General features: G+C 39.4%; 3 protein-coding genes and 1 long non-coding RNA gene across 4 annotated transcripts in view; all 4 read left to right on the top strand.

The window, feature by feature from the left end:
- Positions 1 to 20,036, top strand: part of LOC143449894 (dehydrogenase/reductase SDR family member 1-like) — a 77,241-nt gene extending 57,205 nt beyond the window's left edge. Inside the window, exon 9 of the mRNA XM_076950222.1 lies at positions 19,789 to 20,036. Coding sequence (XP_076806337.1) covers positions 19,789 to 20,036 — 248 coding nt within the window. The remainder of the gene's footprint in view (positions 1 to 19,788) is intronic.
- On the top strand, positions 5,985 to 9,708 carry LOC143449519 (organic solute transporter subunit alpha-like). Its single transcript, XM_076949753.1, has 9 exons — positions 5,985 to 6,231; positions 6,370 to 6,524; positions 6,661 to 6,734; positions 6,842 to 7,000; positions 7,118 to 7,244; positions 7,365 to 7,482; positions 7,770 to 7,895; positions 8,882 to 9,015; positions 9,271 to 9,708. The coding sequence occupies exons 1-9, from the start codon at positions 6,120 to 6,122 to the stop codon at positions 9,409 to 9,411; spliced, it is 1,146 nt and encodes a 381-aa protein (XP_076805868.1). The 5' UTR covers positions 5,985 to 6,119; the 3' UTR covers positions 9,412 to 9,708.
- LOC143450628 (uncharacterized) lies at positions 12,670 to 13,428 on the top strand. Its single transcript, XR_013114751.1, has 3 exons — positions 12,670 to 12,809; positions 13,054 to 13,186; positions 13,276 to 13,428. It is a non-coding gene; the product is annotated as an uncharacterized LOC143450628 (long non-coding RNA).
- On the top strand, positions 14,140 to 15,616 carry LOC143448514 (cytochrome P450 4X1-like). Its single transcript, XM_076948293.1, has 6 exons — positions 14,140 to 14,145; positions 14,213 to 14,300; positions 14,387 to 14,489; positions 14,606 to 14,822; positions 14,926 to 15,008; positions 15,286 to 15,616. Exons 1-6 carry the CDS (start codon positions 14,140 to 14,142, stop codon positions 15,452 to 15,454), a joined length of 666 nt encoding a protein of 221 aa, XP_076804408.1. The 3' UTR covers positions 15,455 to 15,616.
- Positions 20,037 to 20,850: the final 814 nt, after the last annotated feature.

Here is a 20,850-nt window from a genome sequence, read left to right on the forward strand (position 1 = left end):
TACAACCCTGTAAAGGTGCATTCATATATTATGTTTTCACTTCTCAGATTTGTTGTGAAAACCTTTTATTTGGTTGCACAAGGGGTTTCGTGGGCACTTCGATGTGCAATTACACAGTAATATGCACAGTTTGACTGACAATCTATAAATCAATTGCAAATTGAGTACACAGAAGTTCTGTCCAAGCCATTAAATACAAAATTAGCGAATAAAGTGCGCCGCTGAAGCTCATGAAAAGCGCAGCAGTCAGTGTGACTATGCCAAACTTGGCAGTCTGGCCTATCAGGCTAACTGTAACTTACATAAGTTTGGAAACTGACTGGTCAATTCATTCTTTCATGTAGTTGCAATAAAACTTGATAGCACTGTTCGTGATAGCCTAGGCTAACCTATCGAAATATTATTCGCAGTCTGTACACACCCTCATCAACGTGCACACCAAAATTTTTCATATTTAAGCCGTTCCTCATGCACCAAATATTTATACAATTCGATTGTTTAACGCCGATTTATAACAAATAAACAAAAAAGGCTCCAGTGCCTAACATCTACCCAAAATGTTTCATCAAAAACTGCAACACTTCCGTAGGCTATAAAGCCTTATCCTTTTAAAGTTTCCATAGTCTGCCAAGTGTGTGAGTCCTTGCGGGAAGCCCGCTTTATTTCAACATATTACACATTCACACATTGTAGGCAATATAATTACAACTTTTCCACAAAGTGTTACAACAGCACTTACGCACAAGCCGTTCATCCTGCCTTATTGCCTCAGTTGGTTCCTGTTGTCCTTGCTCTATGACCTATAGGCCTTAAGCTTTTACTTACTCCCAGAGTCCCAGGAAACCAACATTTAGCAAAGGGAAACGGGCCAGTGTTGCAAAATCAAAACTTTGGAAAAAGCAAATTCTATCAATGAAAACTGAAATACTATACTTGAAAAAGTTAAAACTAAATACCGATAACTCAGAAACTGAAAAATTCAACTAAAACAGTTGTATATATTTCTATATTGAATCTAATACAAATTTCAACTTAAAAACAGCTAGTAAATATTAAAAAGCTATTTGTAAGTCCATCACTGCACTTTAAATTCAAAATTTCGTACCGTAAGCTACGTGAGAAGATTTAAGGCCAAAACCTGTTCCCTCATTGCGACGTGATAAATTTAAATCTATTTAAGGTCTTAACGTAGCAGAAAAGAAGTAGGTACCAGGCTGACTAGCGGCTTGCGCAGTTGACCGAGTTGAGGTAACGGATACTTCGTCGTTCATTTCTTCTGTGGGCGAAATTCTCGTCAGTTCTTTCCAACAAGACAAGAATTGTGATGGGTGCAAGTATCAGGGTGTCGAACCGGTGTCGTGCCAAATTTGTTCGGAGCATTGTGACGTAAAACTGTTGCAAGACTCAACGCAAAATTTTTGATGGAAAACCTTCTATTCCCGGTGAGTTTGTAAGTTACTTAAACGCAATTTCTCAGGTTAAATAATTTCACTTATGATGCTTATTTTATTACTGATATGCATGTTTCTATAACTTCTACGTCATAACTTGTTACTATATTGTCCAACCAAAATCTAGAATGAACGCTACAAGAAAGACAACACTCTAATTGACAAATACGGTGCGATTACATAAAATAAGAAGTTCATCATTGTACGATAGCTCGGAGTTCGAAACGCAGAACTTTGACGAACTGAGGTCCAACACAAAGAGAGAAACCCTGAAAACCTGCAATGGCCGTGCTGATAATATGGTTCCAAGTGAATGTGATGATCGACTTATGATGGAACGACGACTTTCCGACTAACTTGTTAAGAAGTTTTGGTCGTAAATACGTTTGTGTTTTGTAAGTTTGTTTTTCTTTTTATATAAAAAGATAAAATATATCACAAAATTATCATTCTAAGTGAATGACTTGAATGGTACGAAAATTAAAATGCTAACCATTATAACGTCATAAAATAACAAGTCCACCTTCAAACAATGAGCAGAAAAAAGCAACAAAGCACAAAAGCTTAAAACGTGCCGTAATAATGTAACCAAATGATGAAAATGAATTATGGAGATATTCTGCTTGCCATGGCTGGAAACGTCACAAAAGAAAGATTTCTAAAGCATCAAAGCCCGGCATTTTATCTTGAAAAAATGAAGCTTCAATGTGAACAGCGAGACGTAGGCGCACCGCAATATGCTCGGTCTGTACTTTGGAAGCGTTTTCGTGACTTGAAGCTGAAAGCTTTAATTGTGGAAAGCGCGAAGTGCGGTGACTTGGGAGTAGAGCAATCCGCCGCTGAATATTACCAAATGCTTCGGGAATTCCTTCCAATACCTGGTTTCAAGTCAAGCGACGTGGTCTATAGTCACGTTGAAAGTGGTGGCATAATCGGTGAAAACGTTCTGATGATTAACACAATAATCGAACGCGGCGCTCGTGTAGGAGGCGGCGCCACTATAGCTTACAGCCATGTAAGTGGAAATGTTTCGATCGGCAACGGCTGCTTCATCTACGGCTTGAAAGAAGCCACAGGCAAGTTGATTAACACCGCGGTGCCAGACAACAGCGTTGTCGTTGGAATTTCGTTGGATTTGAACGTATCAGGACAAGATCGTCTGTACACGAGGATCCGTTCCGACGGTGACATGCAGCAGAATACTTCGCCCGAACATCAGGACTTGAAACAACTTCTCGACAACGAGAAAAATGTTTTCTGGGTGGATTGCTCGCATTCTTCATTTTGTCAGTTGTTGGAAAACGCAAATTGTCGAGCTCAGTTCGAGCATCGCCGGTCATTATTCTTTGCCATTGCCAGCAAACAGCTGGAAACGATGTTTGTGGAAAACATGGAAATCAACATTTTGCGTCTTTGCAGAATGTTTGTGCTCGCGAGCAGACATCACACGCTCTTGTGTATTCTTGACGATGTCGCTATCAGCCGACCTCCCACTGCAACTCGCGTGTTCTCGTGCGTTGCAGATTCGCCGCGTGTCATGGCCGGAAGCAAAGTAGGTTTAATGAAACAAAGTGGATCTGCTGCTAATGCTGACAAGGAATAGAGCTGATTGGGAAGGGAGACATGGAGACAGGTGTAAAGGCACTTACCAATATAAGGGACAAGGATCGACCAGATGCGCTTATCAGAGCAGCGAGTCATTATCAAACCGCTGCACAAATTCTCACACGAAAAGCTGTAGGTATCTAGCGTTAAGGAATTTTGTCAACCCGGAACTGTGTCAACCCATGAAAAGTTACAAGTGGTGTATTGCTGAATGCCCGGCCAGCGGTAATATATCGGGCACCTGGACTGACCTTCCTCCTGTTTGTTACAAAATAGGCGGTTTTGTTGTGAATGCCGCTGCGCTGGTGGACGGAGAAAGACCTATCAGAGCAAGAACCCGCAAGATTAAAAATCCCAAGATTCTCCTCACTGTACTCGACCATGATGAGGTCACCAGGTACGTGACAGAGTGCACCAATCTGAATCATCTTCGAGAATATTCCAAACCGTACGAACAAACAGTGCTGCTTTAAGCGTGCATTGTTCATGCACGGTGGATTCAAAGCTGGATTTCTGGATTTCAAAGGTGGATTCAAAGCTGGTGGATCTAGACTCGAAAGCGTCCTTGGAGGAACAACTTGCAAGTAGGTAAAACGCGGGCTTTGAGCTTCAAACCTGGTGCAGACTGCCGCAAGCTTCAGGTCTCGGTGCGAGTGGGGTTCTCGCTGGTGCTGTGTTGAAAGTCTTGTACAGAGCTCTCGGTGTGATGCTGGACTCTTCTTCAATGATCCACTCGGTGTTGTTGGTGGAGCAGATGCTCACTAGTGGGGGAGGATGGAAGGATGCGGTCAGGAGTTTGCTCGGAGGGGTCAAGGTTGGAAGGTCAAAGGCAAAACTACCTCTCAGAGTCACCACTGAAACTCTGGTTCCATCTGGCGGATTCTATGACAGATTTGGAGATCGTATGAAGCTCGTCTACGTCGGTCAACCAAGATTAGAAGAAAACTTGTTTCAGAATGTGATAGGGAATTATTACAGCAAACAACCAGAAGTAGCTTCCGAGGTATGAAAGAAAGCGTAGAGCTATGCGCAGAATCCTTCAAGAGGGAGGACTTACTCGCCATAGGTCGTCACATCAACGACAACTAGAGCCATAAAAAGTCAATCACATTTGGATGCGAGCCGCAAAGATGCGCCAGAATAATCGAAGCCATGGCTCCATACGCTTTAGGGCAAGCCTTGGTAGGGGCGGGTGGAGGCGGATTCCTCTGCGTTCTCATCAAGGAAGTTCACACCAAAGAGTTTCTTGCTTCAGTTCTCAAAGGACTTCCTGGAGCTGAACACGTTGCCGTTCACGACGTCACCATCGACAAAGTGGGCTCGCTTTTTCGACCTGCGCCGGTGAAGTGAAAATCACTGGAGTCGTTGAATCATCAACGTCTGCTCGGTTTAATTTGTGCAAAATTGTGCATCAGTTTTCAAACGAACAGCGTGGTTGTTCGTGTCCGTGTGCTTACAGTGCATTTGCTTGCATCGTACGATTTGTAGTTGCTTGCCAGCATGTGCGACTCTCCTAGTAAATAATCGTAGTTAACTTCCAGAAAATCTGCTAAGCTAGAAGCGTTTAGTCAACAATTTTCGATTTTATTTTTTGCGCATGCAGATTGTTAATGCGGTGGTTATTGATACTGCAAATTTGAAATTACACAATTAGTTAATTTAGTAAACTGAAGGATTTCTTTATAGTTAAAAGTGAAACTTATTATCTGCATCTGTCTGTCTGTCCGTCCGTCCGTCCGTCCGTCCGTCCGTCTGTCTGTCTGTCTGATCTGAAAACTATGTGACGTGGCTAAAGTTTTTGTTCACAAAAGATCTGCTGTCTTTGACACCGACACGTGTTTGGACGAACTTTATCTTTCCAGTCGCTGAAGATTTCCTTAATGATACCACAGTAATAAAATGCTTGCTTGTTTGTGCGTGTCTATATAATGTAGCTTGCTTTGAGCTTTGCAGGTTCCAACATAAACAACAGGGCGCCATCTACAGACCAAGTTAATCTATAAACAAACACCGTGTGAGGTCAGCTGCTTCGTGAGGCATGAGTTTGCAAAAGGTCGGGTCGTTGTTCTCGAAAATGTTTGCACTAAACCTTTTTACTAACTTTGCCATAACTTAGCGGTATTTCCTGAAATCGAACTATATAAGTTTTATATAATGTTTACAACTTCTTTGATCTACAAAGTTTTTATAGTCTTTTTAAAACAAGTTGGTGTTTATCCTAACTTTAAAATAACTCCTAAATGGATTCGCAAAAGTTATTTGGAAACAAACGCGTCAAAACATTTGTTGGGTTACGCTTGTGTGGAAGGTTGCAATCACAACATTCCACATCTCATGAACGGAATTCTAGTCGAATCAGCTGATTAGGGAAGCAACAAGACAGTAAACTTCGAAAATACACGATGTGGTACATATGTGGTGCAATACACTTTGCCCCAGTGTGGTCATTTTTGTCATGCTTGGTTACAAGTTATTTCACGAATGACGTGAACGTGCAAACACTCACACAAGGGGGATTCCCACTCAAAGCATGACTGAAGACTTTAAACTTTTCTGAACCCATTTGAAAGCGTTTGAATCATTTCACCAAAGTGTTTGTTTTTTCATTTGAATCACCAGAAGGAACCCATTTTACGTCGAAGCAGATAAAACATCGGCATTGTAGAAAAGATTTCGACCAAAATTTAAACCTAGCACGGTGTTAATGGTCGGCGAAAAGAATCACTCAACAAACAGAGAAGTCGAAGTTATTTAACGATAATTGACTGTAGTGTTACATCACAGCCTCCTATTGTTAAAGGATTGTGTGAGTGGTTTTATTGCGCATTGTTAAAAGTCGGTGAATGCCGAAGCTTTAACAACCTATATTCAAAGATAAATTTGTCGTTATTTTCGTGATCTGACTTTCCAAATCGTAAAAGATCTTATTCCGTTATAAAGGTTTTGTTGGGTTGAAGTCGATTCAGTCCTGTTGAAGCAGCATTGAACAGAACAGTCAAAGCTAACATCGCTGAAATCGTTTCGTTATTTATTTACTTCTGAAAAAGTGTTATTCGAGAAAGAATGGAAAACACGACCATCATGGAATCGTCGAACGAATCGACAATCTTCACATGGACGTGTGATCCCAGGTCACAAAGTTCATCGGCGGCCGATTTACTGCGGATGATAAACGGTAAATTTTCTTACTGTTTTTGTGAATTAAATTTTGTTTTAAACATTGAAATCTGAAAGCTCTGTAGTGGATGACGTAGACAATATGAACTGGTTACACAAAATAAAACAAGATTTGACAAGTGGAAACACTTTTTAGCATCGGGCATCGGCATGCAAGTGCAAATGTATTTTCCTATCGCTTTGGTCGTTGTCATGGTAATCATATTCATCGAAGAAGTCATTTTTCACGTCAAGAATTCTTTACATTGGAAGCGTACAGTCTACACCATATGGGTCCTTGGAGTTTATCCGGTGGGTATATATTTGAAGCTTATCAATGCAAATTTTAAGTCAACACCACACGATTAATTATGTTAAATTGATCACTCAAAGATCGGACTTAAATCACAGATATTGAGATTTGGAAAACATTTCTGATATTTTTCAGGTTTTGAGTTTGCTTTCCTTGCTGGGAATCTTTATCCCTCGAGCATCGGCTGTGATTGATTTCGCCGCCGGCTTGTGAGTATTTTCTATATTTAGTTTCATTTTTATTGTTATTACATTTTAATATTATTGTTTGATGATTGTTGGATGTTTTCCATTTCCTCTTCAAACATTTGTTTCAGCTACTACTCGATCGCTCTAAAGAAATTCTTCATGCTGATCTTACACTTGTACGGTGGCAAGCAGCAGATGGAAAACGCTTTGAAGGGGGACCGCATCGTATCAGCCAACCCCTTCCCTTGCTGCTTTGTCTGTTGTTGTCACAACCAGCCAATGAGCTTGTGAGTTTGTCACCTTTGACCTCGCCAATACTTTATACTAAATGTCGTCTGCTTATGCTTGAACCATGGTGAAGATAAAGGATAAGATTGTGACGAAGACAATTTTATTGTTTTCAGACGTCGCATCAACATTCTTCAGTGGCTAGTCTACCAAGTCGTAATCATTGCTCCGGCTGGTTATTTCATTCAGACTGTCATCTCCTCGGAGGGATTACTTCAAGACCCGGCCACGGCCAGAGCTGCGGTAAGCTTGAAAGAAATTTTAAAACGTCCGTCATCCGTCATACGTCATACGTCATAGTACGTCGTCATACGTCATAATCTGAAACTTGAAATTTTAACATGATTGTAATCACTTGTAAAGGGCTTTGGATTAACCGTGGTCGGTTGGATGATTACTTGTTCAAGCTTCGTGTGTTTGTACGGATTTCGAGTGCTGAGTTGGGCGTCGAAATATTCCCTTCAACAATACCACATAAGATGTGAGTTTGTTTTAATGAAAATGCAACTGTGTAAAACACATTTGTTCTTAATGCTGTAGACTTGCTCGGTTAATATTTTTTCTGCTAAACACTTACATTAATAAAACTGGTGGATATTGAGTATTCCTATCTAGGGTTCTCCTTAACCGTGTTTACTTTGGCGATAATAATCCCAGTAACCAAAGGCAACGATTAAGTTATGAGAAAGACGTTTGTGACCATATTTCTCGTGCTCACTCATTGCAGTAATTTTTTGATTCTTATCCCGCAAAACTTTTCTTTCACAGCCAAATTTTCTCCGATCCAATTAGTTGTCGCCTTTAAGACTATCCAGAGCTTCATAGTCGGTGTAATGCTGAGGTTCAATGGATTATCGTGCGGCTTCCCCTACCCCGACCGGCAAATAGATTTCCGTAAGTGAACATTTTTCAACAAATATTGTATAAAAATATTTTTTTGTTTTAAAATATGTTTAATCTTAAGTTAACCAGCGACGCTGCAAAAATCAACCTGATAAAAAAATTAACAGATACAAAAAACAAACAGTTTCTTTTCGAAACAACTTTTTTATAACAAAGTTGCGATCAGTGGAACTCAAAATTCGATATTTTAATGAGTTATTTTATCGCCTTCTTTATACCTTGAATTCCTTTGAACTGTTCCAACCTCTCGCATACGCTGTTGACAATGCAATAAAATCCCCAACGCGATACAGCGTCAAAAGATTGTGATGTCATTTGTCGTCATAAAAACGTATACGAGTTACCAGAATTATGCTCAGAACATGAGCTCTTGTTGGCCTTGCGAATACCAAAAGACTTTTTACTTCATCGCTCGTAAAAGCAGCATGACGAGTGACATGTAACACGGTGTGGTTCTTAGAAAGGTTTTTATTTACAAAAGAAATTAACTTCACAGTTGAATCAGGTCGCGGTGTTTAAATTTTTACTGCACTCTTTGAAGAGAAGAGCTCGTGGTGGCGCAGGTTTAACAGGATATAAATTAGTTGAAGAATGAAATTATAACAATTTTGTAGCCAACAACGCCCATTGTTGATTTTTGGGATAGGCCTGTTATGGGTAAACACACCTGGGCGCAGATTTAACGGCAAAGCTTAAAAATGTAAATCGTTTCTGAGGTAATTAAATCTTTTTGTAAAATTTTTGTTTAAAGTTCTGGTTAATACTTTACAATGTTTTCCATAAAACAATTTGCGATCAGCCTTTCATGCATTTCTGTTTATGGCGACCACAAACAATTTAGTCTGTGACGCAATGTCTGTGACGTTGAAATCCTGTTTAAACGTTAATTTTCCGACTCTCGTTATTTCGTTGACTTTCACGTCATGACGTTTTCATCATCAGCATTTTCTTTAAACAAATTTCTATCCATGTCACAGTGCTCCACAACTACTTGTTCATCTACGAGCTCTTCATCCTGGCTCTCATCTCCTGGTTCACCTTCAGGAGATTGGAGGAAGGATGCGAGGTCATGATAAGGCCACTTCCATCAGAGATCTACTCCGTCAACACTGTGAGCATTTCAATCAATTTTGCTCTTAGGCTTCTTAACAAGGCTAAGGAATGATAAAGCGTTGATTTTAGCTGGGATGAGTTATTACGTAATGTCCAGCAACGTCATCATCCAAGATTGATTCAACAACCTACCGATCTTTGAACGAGTTCACAATATTTTCCTTAATTTGTCTGCTCTACAAAGAACTAGTTTTCGATAATCTTGTCGAAATTTTTAAATTTAGATGAAACAAGTTATTTTAAAACTTTTCAGGAAAATATGACAGAAGCAATCAACCTTGGGGAACAAAATGGCGGCATGACGTACGACGACCAAGATTCGAATGTTTACGAAAAAGTTGAAATTAAATCCGATTTAACTTATTGCGAAGACAAGGCCATCGAAACCGTGTAGTTGGCTGCCATCCAAAACTGACGTGGCTTATGGTCACAAACACGTTATTACACTTTTTTCTGTGTTCGATATTTTTCGTCGGACTGCTTTCCACAAGCGATAATACTCGTGTTAAATGTATTTTTCCTCGGATAAAAAATTTTGCTTTTGTTTCAATGTAACTTATTTGGGTTAAATATTTCCCTGTTTTGATAATTTGAACCTTCCTTCACACGCTGCACATTCTATTTCTATTGTTGTTCTTCCACCCATTTGTGACGTTTGTAAATATTTACAATACTACAACGAGCACGTGTTCTTCAGTGTGATGAGTTGAACATCTCAGGAATCTTGAGTCAAACTCCCAGATAATAAGATTTACAGTTTGTTGTCATCCTTGTTTGACATGAAAATATAGTTCAATATTAAGTATTAAAATGGAAAGGCATGGAGTAATTTATGACTTTTCAAAATATGTCTTTAGTCCAGAGATTTCCGTGTGATGCAAAAATTTGTAAAAATATTTTAACAACTTTCACTAATTGACGTCAGTGAAATGCAAGTGAACAACCGGTTGCAACGTCGTTAGCCAAAAGTGTCCATGAAAAGTTTGTCAAAGAGACCGTTAGAGAGCGGCAGATATCAAATCCATTTGCAGAGAAATGTTTTTATTGTGTTTTGCGCCTTTTATTTAGCAATATCACAGTTGTAGTTTCTACGTCTGTTAGACATCTTGTATAGAGACGCCCTTTCGAGAAGTCTCTCCAAAAATTGAGAAACGTTTTGGTTTTCAGCTCATGTTGTTGTCGTTAATTTTAATAGAATTTTTGTCTGTATATAAATAACAGTGTCCTTTTCCTTGCGTAATGCGTAATGCGTGATATCTTAATGCGCATAATTGTGGTGACAAATACATAAAAAAAATTTCCAAGCCCTGTTGTCCTGTGTTTTTTCCAACAAACGTTATCTTGCAACCGGTAGTGGGCGTGTGCCGGGCATGTTGTCGTCTTTCGGGTTCACGGCTGTTGGCTCGTAGGCGACTAGCGATGTCCGGGCACTTATCAATGAATAAATCATTCAACGAATCGAACGTTTCCCGCTTATACACAGCCGCCGTGATTGAGTAATCGACGTGAAAAATGCGGACTGGAGTGTGTTAAAGCGCTAGCGCCCAAATAACTACACAGTGTTTCTTGAACGATGTCCAGGACCAGCACAATGTGCGCCTAAATTAATTGTTTAATTTGACGCCAAGATTAAAATAAGTTTGATGATGAGAATTTCTAGAACAAATTTAATTTTAGGAAAAATCCATCATAATCAAACAAAAGGTAAATTTATTATTCACCTATTTCTCTTTTACACCTTCAACTCTGACAGATAAAAACTTACTGTGTTGAACTGTGTAGATGAGTTAAATGCGTGTGTAAACCGACTGAAGCAAACCGGGTTACATTTGGATAACTTTCTGTGATTCCAGCGCACAACTGATATTTAAAAAGAACAACAGCAATTTACTGCGCAAACGTTGCTGCCAGCCACAAAGGGTTCGTGAAAGTGGAAATAATTTGTTGATGTTTTCGGAAAAATCTTATCGTTTTTGAAATGCTTCGTCACCAAGCTGATAGTTATTTGTGCTGGTTTATTGTAATCGGTGATGACGTCTATGGTTCGTTCGTCGATGATTGGTTGGATGTGAAATCATACGACCTGTCGTGTTTACTCAAGCGTGGCCACAATAAAAATAAGAAGAACTTTGAGGGAATTACAAGAAAACCAGGGCTGGATGTTTGTTATTCGAGAATTACTTTCAGTGTTTACTCTAGAAAAGTGTTGCTGGAACGATGTCGGCCGCAATGCGTTTATTACTTTCTGCGACAAGAAACTAAATCACCACTTTGTTAGAACTTTGCTTAGTTTACAATTACACAGGAACTTTGCTGTCCGTGATGTACAAATAGTGGCTGGGTTGCCAGCATTTCATGTCAAGATAACGCTTGGGGTTGAGGTAATTCGTCACCTATGACGTGTCACCGCTGGGTGAAGAAAAGAAAATGGAATCATGAACATTTTGCAGAATATTTATAAACCTTCCGTTTCCCACCTTGTGCATTCCTGGTTTAATTTTACTGCTTTTTCCATATTTATGAGGATTTAGTTTCCAAATCTTTACCGTATTTATTGGTCCGAAAACATCGAATTATGACTCGAAATGAATTTATTTTTCCACGAACGTGCCCGACGCGAACAGACGGAGCAAATTTGTTAATAAGCATCAACGTTTCTGGTTGACAGAATATTGTTGATATTTTTGCTTTCTGTTTGACTTTGAATATCAATTGACTTGACTTGACTTGGGTCAGTCATTGTAAATACGTTAATGTTCAATCCCCAACAAGTGGTCGCGGGCTACTCAGTACATTTTTAACTTCCGGGAAAGATTGTTTTCCTGTAAGTGAACGCGCCACAGCTTGTGTGCAGATGATTATATAAAGGGCCCAGGTTCACGTGAAATGGAATTAACCCAGATTCGAAAGCAGAGGTTTGGTCGACGCCATTTTGTTTTTTATGCTGATGTCAGTTTTTACTTTTTAGCATCAATCTAGATTTTTGACAAGTTCTTAGAAAGAACACATTTCAAAAATGTATAAAACACATTTAAAAGTAGAAACTGGTATAAACTTTAATACAACTGTTCCGAAAGATTTATAGATTTTAAAGTTTTTAAGTCTAAAAAGTTGCATTTTTTATTTTGGTTCAAATTTTTAGTTTGAGGTCTAAATATAGAAATCAGCAACATTGGAGCAGGATTGACATCGAATATATTCAAATTTTATAGAAACGTTGTAATAAAATTTTATAAAAGTTTCGTGGTTGAAATATTTTTGAAATCTCTTCTTCGACAATCCACGACCATCTCTGCTGCAGACGTTTTTCAAACTCCCGATACACGTTTGATCCAACATGGCGGTCACTTCAGTTCTGTTACAGCCCGGTTGGATGAGCGGAACTTTGTTCAATGACGTCATCATAGCACTTGTATTGGTAAAGTTAGTTAAATCTGTCGTCGTTCCAATGTTTAGTTTCTTTAACGCCCAAAGGAAGTTGTCAAAAACCGTCCCATCACCCGAACCGCACTGGCTGTTTGGTCACAGTCGGTTGGTAAGTTGTAACCTTTTAACCTTTAACCTTTTACATTCTGGTGTCGAGCACTGACTTTTGACTGTTTCACCTGACTCATTGGTGACTTTTTAATCTCACTATTTGTTATCAGTTCCCTCATAGTCACGAGGGCTTCAAGAAGAGGGTGGAAATGATGAAAGACTTTCCATTGATGTTTTGTTATCATTTGAGTTGGTTTTGGAGATCGGTCCATGTCCATCATCCGGATATTGTCAGGCAGATATTAACAAGTCCGTGTAAGTGAGAGATATCATAGGACTTGTTAAGATTGATAAAAGTAAATCTAAGACTTATACAATGAATGTATAAACTTCCGATTGCTTTGTAGACTGAAAGAGCAAGGAAGAACTAAGGTCAATAGCTTTTATGCTGCTTAATGCAACATTGTAATGATCATGTAGAGTTAAGATCTCGAGTTCAGTAGAACTCAATTAACTTAAGACAGAAATAACTGGGTTGTATAACTGACAATAATTTTAGTACCGAAGGGGTCCAGCTACGATATTATAATGAGACCGTTTCATGGCGATGCCCTGATCACAAGTTCGGGAAAGAAATGGCAACGACATCGACATCTGCTTACTCCGGTCTTTCATTTTGCGGTTTTAAAATCGTGAGTCCGAGAGTTTTTCATCTCATCCCAAAATTAATCAAACGTTAACGGTTATTATTTTTCAACAATGAGGTTTATTTCGTCATCAGTTACGTCAAAACATTCAACGAATCGATTCCGCTGTTGACTGACTGGCTCGAAAAAATGGCGGAGAGCGGAGAGAGCGGTGACATCTGCAAGCAACTCGCCATTTTGTCCTACAGCAACTTGTCACAATGTGTCATGTCGCAGCCTGCTTATAAGAACGGGTAGGCAACATCACGATTGAAACTGTTCCTTATAATATGGGTCTTTTTTCATTCGGATTCCTGACAACATGAAGTTTGCAAAAGTTATTAATTCCCAAAAATCTTGAGCATCAGCTGCGTCGATTTTATTATGAAAGTAGACTTTGAGGTGAACAAGTAGCGAGTTAACTGGAAAGTTGGCTTCATTTCAGAACCCCGATGCCATACGCGAAGGCCCTTGAAGATATTTCTCAACTCACGGCAAAACGATTCTACAATCCCCTGATGTGGAGCGACAAGATCTTCGCTCTCACAAAGACGGGCAAAGCGATGTTGGATGCTCGCAACACTGTGCACAATGCAGTGAGAAAGGTGGTTTATTATGTCACAGAATCTTATGCATTATGCGTTATATTATATCATTATGCGCCTGAATCTTACAAATGTATAATCACACAAAGTGGTTTCAGAAGGGTTTTTCTTAGATAAAGGTTCTAGTTAAAAACGTTGTTTGTAATAATTGATGATTATTCGGACACACATTTCAGATAATTCGCGACCGAAAGCAAGTTTTCGACAAATGTGAAGAACAAAGTGAGAAAGTCTTTGTTACAACAAACGACGGCGCCGAGTTTTCGTTTCGGGGTAAAAAAAACAAACAAATCGATTTTCTCGATATTCTCTTTCAGACCAAGGTATTAGCAATCATAAACATCTTAAAGTACAATGCCCGTGAACTTGAAATCATGTCCACGACCTTGAACGTTAAAAATAAACTCACAAATATACTTTTATCCAGGACAAGGAGAGCCAGAGCTTGAGCGAAAGTGACATCATAGATGAAGTTCAGTCAATGTTCTCGGCAGGACAAGGAACAATTTCAAAAAGTAAAGAAAGCGTCACGGGCGTCACGTCACAAATACATCACAAACGCACGAACAAATTTCTTTTAATTGATTCGTTTTGTTTTTAGCAATGAGCTGGTTCTCCTATCTCCTTGCTAAGAACCAGGACTGGCAGGAAAAATGCCGAGCGGAAGTGACGGAGGTTTGCGGAAGTGACGGAGAGATACTTTCGTAAGTACCTTACGTCATTTGTGACTCGGTATATTAACCACAGACAGCGTAGGTCGGTTTGACAGCGACACGTGTCACAGCCAAAACCTTGAATTGCAATTCATTTATCTTTCCAGGGACGACATCCTGAAGTTGAAAATTCTAAGTCGTTGCCTGAAGGAGACTCTCCGATTGTATCCTGTCGGGTCATTCGTTGGGCGCGTTCTGACGTCAGATATGACGTTTAAAAACCCGTACCATCCCCCTCAAACAATCACTCTTGACAAAGGAACGAGCGTGGCAATCCATTTTTATGCTCTGCATCACCATCCTGACTTCTGGGAATCCCCTGAGGTGAGCCTGCACGAATCAAGCTAGGCCGCTTTTCATTATGAGCTTCGTAGTATCTGCTTCAATTTCAAATAAATGGAAACGACCAAAGTTACTTTCACATCAGGTGTTCGATCCTGACCGCTTCACTCCCGAGCGAAGCAAAGGCAGATCTCCATTCGCTTATCTGCCATTCTCAGGAGGTTCTAGGTCAGTATATCAATTATAAGTTAGCATAATGTAAAATCCTTTATGCGGACGACCTACAGGGCGACAAGGGCATAATTTGCTTTGTTATATTTCGTTCTCCAAACAGTTTATAACGATGTTGATTTGTGCATTTCTCTCAGTAACATTACAAATTATTTCCTTTGCTCGGTGTTTATGAAGAGACTTGAGAAAACCCAAAATACTTTCACTCAGACCACGGCATATTTTATCCTTTCGCAATGAACAGCAACAAAACTATTATTTTATTATTTTTTAGAAACTGTCTTGGTCAGAACTTCGCCTTCAATCAAATCAAAGTCACATTTGGCCACATCCTGAGAAGATTTCGACTTCGACTTCCACCCGGAAAGGAAAATATTAAAATGGAACCCGGAATAACTTTGGCGCCGCATAACGGGGTGTTTGTTAAAGTGGAGAAGATTTAACTCAACACTTTCCAATGATATGATCCGACCCGACATTTCTTTGTGACATAACAATAGTGTATTGTTGCAAAAGATGATTAAATTTAGTTAGTGTCAATGTTAATTTATGTTAATTGTCAACATAAATGTGGTTTTGCCGATATTACTTTGTATTAAATCAGAAGCCCCGTTGTATTAAATTCAAGCCCCTCTTGAATTCAAGCGAATCTATGTGAGGCGGTCTATCAGTATGAAGCATTACTGTTAATTATTAACCAGTAAATATCGATAAAAGTATTTCTTCTAATTCACGGCAACTTCGTGGAAAGAAAGTTACGAAAAGACTGACCAGGAATATATCGTTATTTGAGTGATCGGGTTGAATGCCTGTGGGTGATAAAAAGAATCTCTATGACGTATAGAGCATCAGGCCACAAACGTGCACAGAAAAGAGCATTCAGTGAATATCTCGATCATTTGCGGTTTGTCAGCTTCAAACTTCCACTGAATGCTGCTGCAACAGAGCGTAACTTTATATTCTCTCTTTGCTCCTGTTTCGCTGCATAAACAAGTGCACAAGTATTAACTGAATGAACCAACCTACCAAGTTGGAAAATATTGTCAGTGATTAAGTAACAATCACCGACAACACCTCGCTAATTTGACGTTTTGTATGACACGTACGGCGTCGATTGTGAGGTCATACAAATCAACTTGTACTTGACAATAAAAGAAGACTCTTGATGGCGGCGAGAGAATGGATGAACAGGAATTTTCAAGGACTGAGTTGAATCAACAAACCTACGACCACTTCAACATGGTGCGGCGACGTAGTGTACACAAGCCAGTGTTCGAGAAACTTGAAGAGCTTTATTGTATATTTCTGGGAATCTTTTCGATTCCGATAATTCTCAATAAAATTGTATAGCTCGCTACTGCAAGTTGGTTGGGTTGTTCAACTGCAAGCTGCAACAGCAATCAGGACCAGTTTTTGACCACAACCCAACGTAAGATAACGATACAAGACAAAGCTTATAGCCTTGTGAAGTATAGAGGTACGAAGAATTGCAAACCAACAGTGAAACGAATATCAAGTAAAATTATGTGACTTTAGTAATTACTCGCAAAATACAATTTCTCCAGAACGCAAGTCGTAATCCTTCAGCGACCTGCAAACAATTTCCTGTTAAACGTTTTCAGCAGCTGCAGCTCTGCTCGCTTGTATGTGTTTTTCGTTGTGACGTGTTTTCCTGCTAACCAAGAAAAAAGCTGCTGTAGGCTGCACCGCTATTTATAGTTGCATCCAGAATTATTCATTATTGTTCTGAAATGACCCAGTCGAGAGGACGTTAATATTTTGGTTGCCTCTATACTCAAAGTTATGTTTTACGGTGTTTAACCAATGAAGAAACAACTTAATCAATGTATCCTTTTATTTGTAGTCGAATCGAAAAGAATTTAAACAGAAGTGTTTGCGAAGAAAATGTCTGCAATCAGACAAGAATAAATCAGCACAAACAATCAAACTTTCTAATTGTAAAAAATGTACACGACCTTGGAGACTCATAATTTTCGTTAGACCACAATCAGCTAGATGCTGCAACTTTACGACTTGGCAGTGTGTTCAACTTGTTCAACTACAAGTTATAACTACAACAACTTGAAGCGTCATAACCTGATTTGGAATTATAATTTCTTAAAATGGATTTCAATTTTAACTGACACACAGAGGTATAGCACCAGTTGCTTTAAAAGAGCCAAAAATGGTTTTCAGAAGCCCTTGATGACGCATATAAGCCAATAACCATTTTCTGTTTAGTATAGGCTCAACTTTCTCCCACTTTCCTGGTTGTCAGATTGCAAAGGTCTCCTTTAGTGTTTGAAAAAGAAAAATCAACAATCCGCTATGTAGCGCTGCGTAGACGTTTGTCATGAATCTTATACTAAGTTGGCCCCGAAGACAAAATCCGACCGCATTCCAGTTCAAGCAGAGCATGAATTGATAAAAACCGAATGTTTGTCAGGTTTATTGTTCGAGACATACCTTCGTACAGGACATTATTATTTGTGGAAAATTGTATAAACAAACAAATGTTATAAATCCATTCAGCGCACGAAAGAAATTTCCTCACAAAATGTTTGCAAAGATGTTAAATTCATCTACATAGCAATGATGGTTCAATAAAGTGAAGCTTGTGGAGGCTGAAGCTCATTTCTGTGGTTGGAAGTAACCAGGGTTGTATAGACGAGAACAGGACCAGCACTCTATGATCGGTAGAATGAGATCTTATTCACTGACACATCACCCAGTGTACACTGACCAGCAATCACTTTACGCCGAATAACCGAGGTTGATTACGTCATAATTATAAGGAGTGCTCTGACCTGTGTGTTTTATTTTAAAAGCGATTGGCCACCTGACAACCTGCACAAATACGGCTTTCAATGTATGACGTCGATTATTAAGGCTTAAGTAATTGAAAAACAGCGCGCATGATATAAGCACTGACGAAACGGTAAACAAAAAAATATCAAAAACGAGAAATTTAAATTTTCGGCTTAAATTCGACGGAAGTACTAAGTTTTTTACGATTTAATGTCACCAGGCTACTGTACATTTTTATCCCTGGTCTGTTGTGTAAGTTGGTGAAATTGCTGCGAGCCTCAGTTTTAATTATGACGGGTTGATTACCAACGTTTTCCTCTGCTTCTGTGAGCAGCAACAAGTACATTCCAGGTTTGGGCGTTCTGCTGCATAGACGCTGCGAAGACGTATTTCCCATCCTGGGCAGTTTGTTGCGTTTTACAACGGTTTTAAAAATCTGTCGTTTTCAGCCCAAAAAGCTCCCAAAGTCGGTTTGTTAGCGCGACTGATTATTCAGGAGAAAGCCATAATTATTCATAACTGGATACAGTAAAGTTTTTTCTCGTCTGAACGCGAGTGAGTTGATTTAAAAACACGAATTGAAAAAATTTCCATAAAACTGATAAAATCCGATTTTTGTTTTGAATTTCATTTTCATATCATTTCGATGTTTCATCTAATTGACAAGCGACAGGCAAAATGTGTAGCACATGCACAGAATCTTCCATCATGCCTGATCTAAGCAACAAAGTTTGTCTTGTCACTGGCGCTTCGAGGGGCGTTGGCCGAGGCACAGCGCTTCAACTCGCTTGTTATGGAGCGACGTGTTATATTACTGGGAGGGAGTTGGCAACATTGGAAGATGTCCAAGCAGAGGTGAAAGCTAAAGTAATGGAGGCGACAATGCGGCTTGCGAGACCATTGTATTCATAATTTTGTTAAAACATGACCAATCAGAGAATTATGTTTCAAAACATTTTCGGTGATCTTTATTAAAACATAGACACAGTATAAACAAGGACACACTTACGGCCCAGGGTTGCCTAAAACTTTTGTAGAATGAGTGCGAACAAAAATTAACAAGTTAAGACGAAATTTATGGGAACATCGAAGCCACAAACAGTGAAATGAAACCTTTGATATTTAACAAAAGGCAGAAACAAGATCTGATAAAACTCTGTTGTTTGCTGCGCAGGCACCCCGGCTAAATAGCGGCAGGATCTTCCCTGTGGAATGTGATCACAGAAATGATGAAAACACGAGGAGAGTTTTTGAGACAATTTCTGCCGAACAAAACGGACAACTCGACTTGCTGGTCAACAGTGTTTATGCTGCTGTGGAGGCGAGCTGGTCTTATCATTAAAGGCTGATTTAACATTATGCTTTGGTCCTCCAAGATTGTGAAAAAAAATTCTTAAAAATTAGCCGTTTGAAACTTAAATAAGATACAACTTTATAGCTCGTCTTTGCGAATTGTGAAGTCAGCTTTTGGGACGAGGACTTAGGTACTTGGGACCTTGTGAACAACGTCGGTTTAAGGTAAACCACAAAGAAACATTTAAAGATCAAACCATTCAATCGCAAATTTCAAAGTATAAACCATACAAGGTCCATTAAGAGCAGCATTTAATTGTGGTAAAACTTAAGGTAAAGTTGTTCTTGTAACATTAACTTCTAAAGCCTAGTTGTGGCGAAGTGAGGTCACACCAATAGAAATTATGACTTGATATGTGGAATAATCAGTTTGATTACAGCATAATAGAACCTTAAATAATAACAAATCATATACATCAGTAGCTATAGTGACCGTATGTAGCCCTTAACAGCATATGTGCAATATTTCAGATAAACGTCATGAAGAAGACCGGACAGACTCTTCTAACAACGAGCTTGGCAATGAATGCAATTTTAAAGATGTTGACGGTAACTTTGTAACTTTCATAAAATTAACTTTTTAATTTCGACCCATTTTCACCACTTTTCTGTTCAGGGAAATCTCCTTTGAGTGAACGAAGTTTAAAAATGTTTACTGAGAGTTACGGTTGGAATAAATTGGCAAGTTTCGTTCCATCCCGGCTCAAGCTTCCGAAATGCCTCATTAGAATGGCGCTCTCAATCACCGGCCTTAAACCAGTGTTGACATCAAAGCGTGGACCCGATCAAGGAGTCGGTCAAGCTGCGGACCAAGCGGTTGACGTACAGAGAAGAAGGCAATATTACCGCCTAACGTTAACCTAATGTGAACGTTATAATACAAAAACCTAAATCTACCTTGTAATCTAAAACTCAGTTTAAACCCTAAATGACTAAAATCAGCTTCTAGCATGTCCACTTCCCTCACCTACTGACCTAACCTAGGGTTACCATATTTTCGTGGCCTAAAATCCGGACACTCTTTAGTGCCCACTAGCGGTTTTTAAAAATGAGGTATGAACACATTGTCTGTCAATATGACGTCACACTAGCAATGCTTTGCCTATCCATTGTATACCGGAGTGAATTTTTGAACATAGTGTCGTGAATTCACTAGGGCGACTAGGCTATTTCTGATTTGACCTCTGGTGATCTCTAGGCTAGGGTCTAGGTCAGACACGTCGCGTGCCACGTGTTGGACACCCCTGATTTACAGGATTATTCCTGCAATTCTAATTCCCCCAAAACGCCCATCATAAAATTCCGGACATTTGAGCATTTTTTTAAATTCCTCCCGGACGCAAAATTTAACCCTGCATTCCAGACATGTCCGGAATTTTCCGGACGGTATGGCAACCCTAAACTCCTAACCCCCTTATGTATGAATGAATGAATGAAAGCATATCGAACGCGTCATAGACTACCCACACCGTACTACTGATAAAATGACTGCAACATTGCTTCCCATATTATACAAGCTCCAGCATTGCACTACACACGGATGTAGGATGTGCGTCATAACAGTGCATTGTTTGATCGTCAAAAATAGAACACAAACAACTAAACACCCTTGGTGAGGTGGCATCAAAGTATCGGTGACTATACGTTTAACTGATCGTTTGCAAAGAAATCAAATATC

The sequence above is a fragment of the Clavelina lepadiformis genome, chromosome 3, assembly GCF_947623445.1.
Source record: "Clavelina lepadiformis chromosome 3, kaClaLepa1.1, whole genome shotgun sequence".
Taxonomy (NCBI): domain Eukaryota; kingdom Metazoa; phylum Chordata; class Ascidiacea; order Aplousobranchia; family Clavelinidae; genus Clavelina; species Clavelina lepadiformis.